The sequence below is a fragment of the Procambarus clarkii genome, chromosome 4, assembly GCF_040958095.1.
Source record: "Procambarus clarkii isolate CNS0578487 chromosome 4, FALCON_Pclarkii_2.0, whole genome shotgun sequence".
NCBI lineage: Eukaryota > Metazoa > Arthropoda > Malacostraca > Decapoda > Cambaridae > Procambarus > Procambarus clarkii.
In genome coordinates this window covers 10,352,942-10,365,410 of record NC_091153.1, presented here as the reverse complement: position 1 = coordinate 10,365,410, position 12,469 = coordinate 10,352,942, and the positions used below count along the sequence as shown (strand labels likewise).

At 42.2% G+C, this 12,469-nt stretch overlaps 1 protein-coding gene across 1 annotated transcript; it reads right to left on the bottom strand.

The window, feature by feature from the left end:
- Positions 1-1,612: 1,612 nt before the first annotated feature.
- LOC138370597 (uncharacterized) lies at positions 1,613-2,023 on the bottom strand. The gene has a single exon (XM_069335043.1). It carries the CDS (start codon positions 2,021-2,023, stop codon positions 1,613-1,615), a length of 411 nt encoding a protein of 136 aa, XP_069191144.1.
- Between the last annotated feature and the right edge of the window lie 10,446 nt (positions 2,024-12,469).

The window sequence follows — 12,469 nt, the reverse complement described above, 5'->3', positions numbered from 1 at the left end:
GGGATAAATAAAGCCCTATTGGCTCGTATGGGCCTATTGGCCCATACGAGGCAGCTATTATTTATCGAGGGACCCCAGCTCCACAACGTTACGCGGCAATTGGCTCCACAAATCAACAACCCCGCCACTGAACCAGCACCCACCCAAGTCCCTCCCAAATCCAAACCTATCCAATTTATACCCACCGTTTCGTGCTCCGTCCCGTGTTGATACCTCCAACACCCCATTAATATCCCCCCTGTTATGTCCATTCACCCACTTGTAAACCTCCATCAGTCACCCCCAACTCTCCGCCTCTCCAGTGAATGCAACCCAAGCCCTGTCAATCCTTCTTCATATGAAAGATTTCTAATTTGGGGAACCAACTCAGTCATCCCACGCTGGAGACGTTCACGTGAACCCACATCCATTCCATAACACGGCGACCAAAACCGAACTGCACAATCTAAATGGGGCCCAACCATGGTGCCACAGGCACAATCAGAGAACACTGTATAAACATCAGAGGTCCGCGGTTGTTCAACGTCCTCCCAGCAAGCATAAGAAATATTGCCGGAACAACCGTGGACATTTTCAAGAGGAAACTAGATCTATTCCTCCAAGGAGTGCCGGACATACCGGGCTGTGGTGGGTATGTGGGCCTGCGGGCCGCTCCAAGCAACAGCCTGGTGGACAAAACTCTCACAAGTCGAGCCTGGCCTCGGGCCGGGCTTGGGGAGTACAAGAACTCCCAGAACCCCATCAACCAGGTTTAACCAGAGCAAGATACAAGAACTCCCAGAACCCCATCAACCAGGTTTAACCAGAGCAAGATACAGCTCGAGAACCACACCAGGTGTCTTGTTACTAACGCTGCGATTAACAAACCCAAGTGTCCGATCTGCCTTATTACGAACATTCATGCATTGATCCCCTTGTTTTAAATTCTCACTAATCATAACTCCCAGATCCCCCCCGCAATCCGACTTCGCAATTTCAACACCATCCAGCTCGCATCTTGCAACTCCATCATCACCACCCAACCCCAGAACCCCACATTTATCAGCACCAAACTGCATCCGCCAATCCTACGACCACCCCAAAACCCTATCTAGATCAACTTGAAGTGACAGTGAGTCCTCCTCCGAATTAACCCCCCACCGATCCTCGCATCATCGGCAAATTCGCAAATGCTGCCACTCAATCCCGAATCCAAATCATTTACACATTACAAACAACAGAGGACCCAGGACAGAGCCCTGAGGCACTCCACCCACAACACCTTCCCACTCTGACTCGACCCCATCTGTACCAACTCTCTGCTTCCCCTGGCATAGCCATGCCCCAATCCAGCTTAACACAGCACCCCCAATACCACGAGACTCCATCTCTTCAATCAGTCTTTCGTGTAGCACCGCATCAAAAGCTTTGCCAAAGTCAAGGCACACAACATCACAATCCCCACCACTATCAACTGCTTCAACCATGCTAGAACAAAAAGATAACAAATCTGTTAAACATGAACGGCCATTTATAAAGCCATGCTGCGACTCAATCATCAATCTATGTTTTTCAAGATGAAGACTAATCTCATTCGCCACTACAGATTCGAGTAACTCTCCCACAATAGACGCTAGGCCAATTGGTCGATAGTCAGACGCAAGTGATCTATCTCATTTCTTAAAACTGGTATTACACCAGCAACCTTCCAAAACTCCGGCACTCTGCCTGACTCCATTGATCCATCATATATGGCTGACAGCGGGTCACAAAGCTCCTCCCTGCACCCCCCAAGCACCCTGGCAAACACTTCATCCGGCCCTGGGGACCTGTTTGGTTTGAGTTTCACTACCTGCCTAAGAACATCCTCCCTGGTAACCGCCAAACCCGTCAACCCGTTCCCACCCACACAGACTTGCTCGGCTGAAGGCACATTGTTATGCTCCTCCTTAGCAAATACAGATACAAAACATTTATCAAAAATACCACTCATCTCCTCATCACCACCCGCTACCTGACCCGTCTCAGCCTTCAATGGACCCATCCTTTCCCCAGTCCTAGCACGATACAACTGAAAAAACCCTTCAGGATTCGCCTCCGCTTGCCCCGCTATGCAAACTTCATAGTTTCTTCTTGCTCTCCCCATCTCCCCCTCAACACCTCCAACCAGTTGTACGAACTCCCGTTCTAGTGACCAAAAGTCTTGGTCGTGTTGGTGTCGTATTTGTGATGCGGCGGTGGAGCTCCTACTATGATTTCCTCGTCTGAGGAGTCCGTAACCTCCGTAGTGGGCATTTTTGTCTTTCGCCTCCCAGCCTTAGGTAGGCTTAGGTGTCGTTGATTGGTGGTTGTAGTTATTTCAGGAGCGCTGGTGGTGCTGTTATCGTTTGCAGACAGCACGTCTGCTAGCGCGGCTGCTGAGATAGTGTTGGGAGCTGGAGAAGGAATTACCTCTGTTTGTGTCGCCCGGGTCATGGGAGGTTCTGGAGTCGGTGTTGAAGTTGACCACTTGGTCGTCTTGGTGGTAGTCTCCGGAGTGGTAGAGGAGGCAGTGAGATTTACGCTAGTGGCTATGATGGGGGCCAGGCCATTGTCTATGTATAATGCGTTTAGTTCACTGGCGCTGGTTGTCTGGTCCTACAAGCCTTTCCGCTAGTTTAAGAAGACCAGGGATAATGCCTGCACGTGATGCAGGGGGCTGTGAAGGAGCCTGTGGGACCTTGGGTCCACAATGAGAAGGCTGTGTCGCCTGCTGGGAGGAGCCACATGTTGTTAGGAACGGAAAGTCTTCTGGTCGACTAGTGAGAGCTAAGGTGGTGAGTTGAATGCTTGGGGCTCTGGTCGAGGAGGTAGACGAGTTGTTTCATTTGGCTTTTGTATTTCCTTGATGATTTCCTGTCTGCGGGGGCAGTGGTAGGAAATTGCTCTGTGATTGCCATCACAGAGCAAGCAGTGATGGACTGTTGCCTTGCATATGGAGTAGTGATGGTCCAGTGCGCACAGACTGCACCTCTGGACAGGGTGCTGACACTTGTTGGTCGGGTGGGAGAGCTCGTAGCACTTAAAGCACTGCTGGATCTCATGGTATCATTCCTTTTTTATTTGGTGGGGTGGTATTTTTAGGCCGAAGCAGTAGAATCCTTGTGTGGCAGCCTGCGTGGCCGCAGCTATGGTGGTGAACGTAATCTTCATTGATGTTTTGTCGGTGTTGCAGAACTCTAGGTTGAATACCGACAGGTTTGGATTTTCGTCCTCGATATTGTTTATGATATGATGTTGAGGTCGCTCAGCGATCCACCGGCTAGTCCTGCTGGTAAAAACAGTTCTTCCGGCCAGGAACTGAACAGGAAGTGAGGATGTAGGTGGTGCTCTTTGCGAAGAAAGGCATCGTTAGTGAGGATTTTTTTTATCTCCATTTCACATGAAAAGTAGAGCACGATATCTTCACCTTCCTGACTAATGTCAGCGGGTTTGAGGCCAGTTACGTCCTTCAGGACCTTCAAAGTATTGCTTCTTTGTCAAGTGGAGTAGCTCTGACCTTAAGACGTTTGGGTCGCATTGTGTCGGAAAATCCGACACCATTTAATATATCATACAGACAGATAATAGCTGTGTTGTATAAACAAGTTAACCTATAGAAAACGTAACTTGTAGTGGAATTACCGTCTAAAGAAAATGGGATATCATCACCACATACTATTATATTCACCACCTATTATGGTGGGAATTATTCTTAAATACATTAGTCTTTGGACTTTACCATCATAAAAACATCTCATATAAATTAACTTAATTATCAATATTAAAGTAGAGTAAATGAGACCCTTCTATCACTTTCTGTCATCTGGACAGTGTAAGCCAATCATCAGGGTGAGGGAGGAGCAGCCATTGTTTATACTGAGACCAGAGGCTCACGGGAGCAAATTCTACTCCTGTTAATTTTACTTGGACGAAGTGTTGTGGAAACCAAAGGTGTACCATTATCACACGCTGTCAACAAATTTAAGTTAAGTGTCTTTCCGAAACCCGTTTATCTATCATTAGTGGCCATTAATGTCGTTGGGTAGGGTGATCAGGTTAGATCACAAAATCGCCTCATACTAAAGGTAATTAGGCCAGGTCTTCATTGTTCCATGTACAGTGTTTCTCTGATATACCTGTCATATATAGGATTCTGGCTTTACAGCTAGCGCCCTTTTAACAGGTCAAGACGAGGAAGCATGCTTAGTGCATCAGTTACCAGGGTGATGGAAGCTACCTCAAAGAGGGAAAATGTGGTGTCTACACCCTAGTTATACCTGGTGGACTAACCTGCTGTACTATAAGATAAGGAACCTTTTCAATGTATGTAGTTAATACTGTAGTTTGATTGGCTGCATATATATAAATTTAATAAACCCCCCTAATGTGTAGAGGATCGATTTGTGAGATTATGAGATTATTGCAGAAATACAGTCCACTTATCATTATACAAATTGCTATCGAAGTATACAAATTAACGTAAATATATATTCATATAAATTAAATAAATATAAATCTCACAGGTCGGTTCCCACATTATTTGGACCTTCAGAACCGGATTATTCGGTCCTTTGAACCCACATTTGGTCATCTAGTACCGGATGAACCAGTTAACCAGTGGATTCATTAAATAAACTAGTGCAGTGTGATTTAAACAAAGGCCAGCCAGTCAAAGACAGCGGCGTTGCCTCGTGGGAGCTCAGGAGCCCCCCTCAACTGAGTTCAGCCTCATCAGCGGTTTCATGCACACCCACAGATATTTGGTGGCGTGTTATTTCGTGAAATGACAGCGCTAATATTGAAGCCAGCCAAAGTAGTGGCTGTGGTGTCGCATGATTGTTCACGGATTTCGTGGTGTTAAATTTCGCGAGAGATTATCCACGAATTTTGTGGACTTTATTTTGCGAGGTCACTAATATTATTTAATAGTTCTTGATAATATTAGAAGTTTTATAGAGGCTAATTAAGAGGCTATTATCAATAATTGTATATATTATTTCTCCAAAATAGAGAATTATTTAATATATAGTGCACTAGTGTTCTCAATATAATATTATTAATTGCCAACCCACAACAGGGTAGGATATTAAAATTGACTAGTTGAACTATTTATTGTTCATCCTAGTCCCATTATTACCATAGTCAGTTGTACTATATTGATCAACCTAACACCATTAATGAATGGTCCAGACCCTATTTTGGGTGTAATTTTTATCAACTCGAGTTGAGTTGTATATAAAATAATTTACTTATGATCATTACACCTTTGAGTGATTAATTAGTGTCTCTACCATCCTAGGGTGATATAGAAGAGCTAACCTAAAGGCACTTCCAGTACTTCCAGTGACACTGGTTTATCACTCAAATTATTAGTGTGTATGATTGTATATATATAATGTGTATTAATTTTAAGTGCTAACCTCTAGTAGAGGTAGGATTATTGCCTAGTGAGTGCAGAATTTACCCTAGGCTATCATTAGAGCTTGTTCAGTATTATGAGCGGCCCAAGTACAAGTCCCACAAGGCTTCACCAACTAGCCAGTATGGATAATGCAGGGAGAATGAAAAGAACCCTTGCAGGTCTTAAAGGCTACTTAACAAGACAAATCAAGAAATGTGAAGATTTGTCACAACAATCAACAGTTGATTATGCTGACCTGGAAAGCTATTATCAAGCAGCTGCAGGTAAATTTGAGCAAATCAAATGCCAAATAGCAACATATGTGGCTGAACTTGCCAACACTAATTTATCAGAAACAGAAATAGACGACATTATGGTTGATCTTGCGAATTATGAAGATCACACTCAGGCCACGTTACAGCCTTATGTCAAATTAATTACCCAGAACAAGGCAACAGCAACAACAACAACAGTTGCATCTAATACGAGTCAAGCAGAAGCTCGACTCCCTCCAATTAATTTACCCACTTTCTCAGGAAAAGATGAGGAAGATTGGGACGAATTTTGGAACAAATTCGTTGACCTTGTAGACTCAAAACAATCTTTACCAAAGAGTAGTAAATTCTCTTATTTGCAAGGTCAATTATCAGGTGAGGCTAAAACAGTAGTATCCCATCTGAGATTAACTAATGACGGCTATGATCTGGCAGTAAAACTCCTCAAGGATAATTATGCTGATCCAGAAGTAAGAACATCACATTTAGTTCATGAGCTGTTGCATTTGCCCCCACCGGAGGCTTCAGCTGATTCACTCCAAGTCTTCAAGCTGAAGATAGAATCATTGATCAATGCCCTCAGCCTGACAGCAGATACAAACGGGGCTGAGTGGGTCTTGAAAATAATTGTCCAGGAGAAAATACCTAGGGACATATTGAGACAAATGAGTGCTCATTACAATAAAAGCATCTTATCCATGAATGAAATATCTGAAGGTTTAAAGTCAGTAGTTCATCAATTACGAACACATGACAAATTAAAACCACCAAGTAAACCCTCAGAAACCAATAATAGTAAACCACAGAGTACCAAAGGTACTCCAAATCAATCTAGACAATATAATTCAACACCAAAGTGGAACAGTGGCAGTGTGGGCGTATATGCAGTGGGACCCTCCAAGCCTATAGTTACTGTGTCACCCAAGAACGTGACACCAAAGGGTACTGGAAGCTATGGAACATGTTTGTTCTGCAATGAGAAACATTCAATGTACCACTGCCCTAATTTTCCTGATAGTGACGCCCGTGTTGAGCGACTCAAAGATTTGCAACATTGCACGAGGTGCCTCAGGAAACATAACATCAACGACTGTGATACCCAATTACACACCTGTAATAGGTGTAACAAAGGTCAGCACCATGCAGCATTGTGCAGAGACACCAAAACAACGTCTCCTAACCCCAAGGTGGAAGATAGCATTCCCACCACAGTACAGTACTGCAAGGTGCAACCAACAAAGAGTGTCCAATCGGCGAAGTCTAAAGGTAATACGACTTTGCCTACTGCCCAAATTACCATCCTGAATAAGAGGGCCAAGGTCCATACCCGTGGGTTGTTTGACCAAGGATCCCAGAGAACATATGTCACTAAAAAGTTGGCAGATGAACTACAATTAAAGCCCAGATGTAGCCCAGATGTCATTCAACATCTCAGGGTTTGTAACAGATGCAGGACCTCAAGTCTACCAGGTGGTACAACCATCAGTACGTTTAGGCAGGTACGTCTGTCGAGTACAAGCCATTGTGGTGGATAAAATACCAGTAGACCTACAAGTTCAAGGTCTGAGAGCAACAGCCAAATTCCTGAGAAATAGAGGAATAAAATTGGCAGATAATATTAAGTCTGATCACCTCACCGACTTCGGTCTCCTTGTAGGGACAGACTATTGTCATCGATTCATCGGTAGACCTACTAAATATCAGGGCATAACCATGTTAAACTCTGCAGGAGGTAAATTACTCTCAGGCCCAGTATCAAGCCTGAGGAGACCTATGCCTGCAGATAAACAATACTAGTAGAAATCTAAATTTGTCAGCTGATTATATTTCTCCAATAGCATTATACTAAGGAGATTACAGCTGACTATACCAACAGAGGTTGATGTTAGTATCATCATTTGAAGCTGGAGATGAGTTCATGAGGCCTCAGTGGCAAATCAGTGAACAGTAGCCTAAACAGCTACAAGTCACTGCGACCAATGTCACTGAACCCACTGCAGTCTCAGAACCATACTTTACTTTAATGATGAGCTATTCAATCTTCTGAATCAATTAACTAAATTAAACCCCAATAAATCTGATGACTGATTTGATACATTTATTATTTAATCAAGATGTATTCCATGGGCCTCAGTGTTTATATATCAGTGATCAGTTACCTGAACAAACTTCAAGTTATATGTCACTGATCTCACTGCAGTCCCTGAATCATACTTGACTGTAGTACTTGATCACATCCAGTCTTCTGGGTTAAATAATATGTATAAGGCTTGAATATTAGCCTTTCAAGAGTTAACAGGGAAATGAAATCGCATTAGACTTCTAACCCCTGCAACTCTAGTACGGGACATCCATCCTGTACGAACAGACGCACAAATGTGTGATTACTAACTACTAACATCAAATTAATCTAATAATTCGAAGGAGGAGTATCGGTGTTCGTCTGTTCTAAATAGGACTTCGACCCGTGAGCAGCCCCCTGGGGAATTATGTCGGAAAATCCGACACCATTTAATATATCATACAGACAGATAATAGCTGTGTTGTATAAACAAGTTAACCTATAGAAAACGAAACTTGTAGTGGAATTACCGTCTAAAGAAAACGGGATATCATCACCACATACTATTATATTCACCACCTATTATGGTGGGAATTATTCTTAAATACATTAGTCTTTGGACTTAAAACATCTCATATAAATTAACTTAATTATCAATATTAAAGTAGAGTAAATGTGACCCTTCTATCACTTTCTGTCATCTGGACAATGTAAGCCAGGCGTCAGGGTGAGGGAGGAGCAGCCATTGTTTATACTGAGACCAGAGGCTCACGGGAGCAAATTCGGCTCCTGTTAATTTTACTTGGACGAAGTGTTATGGAAACCAAAGGTGTACCATTATCACACGCTGTCAACAAATTTAAGTTAAGTGTCTTTCCGAAACCCGTTTATCTATCATTAGTGGCCATTAATGTCATTGGGTAGGGTGAGCCGGGTAGATCACGAAATCGCCTCATACTAAAGGTAATTAAGCCAGGTCTTCATTGTTCCATGTACAGTGTTTCTCTGATATACCTGTCATATATAGGATTCTGGCTTTACAGCTAGCGCCCTTTTAACAGGTCAAGACGAGGAAGCATGCTTAGTGCATCAGTTACCAGGGTGATGGAAGCTACCTCAAAGAAGGAAAATGTGGTGTCTACACCCTAGTTATACCTGGTGGACTAACCTGCTGTACTATAAGATAAGGAACCTTTTCAATGTATGTAGTTAATACTGTAGTTTGATTGGCTGCATATATATAAATTTAATAAACCCCCCTAATGTGTAGAGGATCGATTTGTGAGATTATGAGATTATTGCAGAAATACAGTCCACTTATCATTATACAAATTGCTATCGAAGTATACAAATTAACGTAAATATATATTCATATAAATTAAATAAATATAAATCTCACAGGTCGGTTCCCACATTATTTGGACCTTCAGAACCGGATTATTCGGTCCTTTGAACCCACATTTGGTCATCTAGTACCGGATGAACCAGTTAACCAGTGGATTCATTAAATAAACTAGTGCAGTGTGATTTAAACAAAGGCCAGCCAGTCAAAGACAGCGGCGTTGCCTCGTGGGAGCTCAGGAGCCCCCCTCAACTGAGTTCAGCCTCATCAGCGGTTTCATGCACACCCACAGATATTTGGTGGCGTGTTATTTCGTGAAATGACAGCGCTAATATTGAAGCTAGCCAAAGTAGTGGCTGTGGTGTCGCGTGATTGTTCACGGATTTCGTGGTGTTAAATTTCGCGAGAGATTATCCACGAATTTTGTGGACTTTATTTCGCGAGGTCACTAATAATATTTAATAGTTCTTGATAATATTAGAAGTTTTATAGAGGCTAATTAAGAGGCTATTATCAATAATTGTAAATATTATTTCTCCAAAATAGAGAATTATTTAATATATAGTGCACTAGTGTTCTCAATATAATATTATTAATTGCCAACCCACAGCAGGGTAGGATATTAAAATTGACTAGTTGAACTATTTATTGTTCATCCTAGTCCCATTATTACCATAGTCAGTTGTACTATATTGATCAACCTAACACCATTAACGAATGGTCCAGACCCTATTTTGAGTGTAATTTTTATCAACTCGAGTTGAGTTGTATATATAATAATTTACTTATGATCATTACACCTTTGAGTGATTAATTAGTGTCTCTACCATCCTAGGGTGATATAGAAGAGCATACCTAAAGGTACTTCCAGTACTTCCAGTGACACTGGTTTATCACTCAAATCATTAGTGTGTATGATTGTATATATATAATGTGTATTAATTTTAAGTGCTAACCTCTAGTAGAGGTAGGATTATTGCCTAGTGAGTGCAGAATTTACCCTAGGCTATCATTAGAGCTTGTTCAGTATTATGAGCGGCCCAAGTACAAGTCCCACAAGGCTTCACCAACTAGCCAGTATGGATAATGCAGGGAGAATGAAAAGAACCCTTGCAGGTCTTAAAGGCTACTTAACAAGACAGATCAAGAAATGTGAAGATTTGTCACAACAATCAACAGTTGATTATGCTGACCTGGAAAGCTATTATCAAGCAGCTGCAGGTAAATTTGAGCAAATCAAATGCCAAATAGCAACATATGTGGCTGAACTTGCCAACACTAATTTATCAGAAACAGAAATAGACGACATTATGGTTGATCTTGCGAATTATGAAGATCACACTCAGGCCACGTTACAGCCTTATGTCAAATTAATTACCCAGAACAAGGCAACAGCAACAACAACAACAGTTGCATCTAATACGAGTCAAGCAGAAGCTCGACTCCCTCCAATTAATTTACCCACTTTCTCAGGAAAAGATGAGGAAGATTGGGACGAATTTTGGAACAAATTCCTTGACCTTGTAGACTCAAAACAATCTTTACCAAAGAGTAGTAAATTCTCTTATTTGCAAGGTCAATTATCAGGTGAGGCTAAAACAGTAGTATCCCATCTGAGATTAACTAATGACGGCTATGATCTGGCAGTAAAACTCCTCAAGGATAATTATGCTGATCCAGAAGTAAGAACATCACATTTAGTTCATGAGCTGTTGCATTTACCCCCACCGGAGGCTTCAGCTGATTCACTCCAAGTCTTCAAGCTGAAGATAGAATCATTGATCAATGCCCTCAGCCTGACAGCAGATACAAACGGGGCTGAGTGGGTCTTGAAAATAATTGTCCAGGAGAAAATACCTAGGGACATATTGAGACAAATGAGTGCTCATTACAATAAAAGCATCTTATCCATGAATGAAATATCTGAAGGTTTAAAGTCAGTAGTTCATCAATTACGAACACATGACAAATTAAAACCACCAGGTAAACCCTCAGAAACCAATAATAGTAAACCACAGAGTACCAAAGGTACTCCAAATCAATCTAGACAATATAATTCAACACCAAAGTGGAACAGTGGCAGTGTGGGCGTATATGCAGTGGGACCCTCCAAGCCTATAGTTACTGTGTCACCCAAGAACGTGACACCAAAGGGTACTGGAAGCTATGGAACATGTTTGTTCTGCAATGAGAAACATTCAATGTACCACTGCCCTAATTTTCCTGATAGTGACGCCCGTGTTGAGCGACTCAAAGATTTGCAACATTGCACGAGGTGCCTCAGGAAACATAACATCAACGACTGTGATACCCAATTACACACCTGTAATAGGTGTAACAAAGGTCAGCACCATGCAGCATTGTGCAGAGACACCAAAACAACGTCTCCTAACCCCAAGGTGGAAGATAGCATTCCCACCACAGTACAGTACTGCAAGGTGCAACCAACAAAGAGTGTCCAATCGGCGAAGTCTAAAGGTAATACGACTTTGCCTACTGCCCAAATTACCATCCTGAATAAGAGGGCCAAGGTCCATACCCGTGGGTTGTTTGACCAAGGATCCCAGAGAACATATGTCACTAAAAAGTTGGCAGATGAACTACAATTAAAGCCCAGATGTAGCCCAGATGTCATTCAACATCTCAGGGTTTGTAACAGATGCAGGACCTCAAGTCTACCAGGTGGTACAACCATCAGTACGTTTAGGCAGGTACGTCTGTCGAGTACAAGCCATTGTGGTGGATAAAATACCAGTAGACCTACAAGTTCAAGGTCTGAGAGCAACAGCCAAATTCCTGAGAAATAGAGGAATAAAATTGGCAGATAATATTAAGTCTGATCACCTCACCGACTTCGGTCTCCTTGTAGGGACAGACTATTGTCATCGATTCATCGGTAGACCTACTAAATATCAGGGCATAACCATGTTAAACTCTGCAGGAGGTAAATTACTCTCAGGCCCAGTATCAAGCCTGTGGAGACCTATGCCTGCAGATAAACAATACTAGTAGAAATCTAAATTTGTCAGCTGATTATATTTCTCCAGTAGCATTATACTAAGGAGATTACAGCTGACTATACCAACAGAGGTTGATGTTAGTATCATCATTTGAAGCTGGAGATGAGTTCATGAGGCCTCAGTGGCAAATCAGTGAACAGTAGCCTAAACAGCTACAAGTCACTGCGACCAATGTCACTGAACCCACTGCAGTCTCAGAACCATACTTTACTTTAATGATGAGCTATTCAATCTTCTGAATCAATTAACTAAATTAAACCCCAATAAATCTGATGACTGATTTGATACATTTATTATTTAATCAAGATGTATTCCATGGGCCTCAGTGTTTATATATCAGTGACCAGTTACCTGAACAAACTTCAAGTT

Coding starts and splice junctions, on each gene's coding strand:
- LOC138370597 (XM_069335043.1), bottom strand. CDS start 2,023: ATGGGTCCATTGAAGGCTGAGACGGGTCAGGTAGCGGGTGGTGATGAG.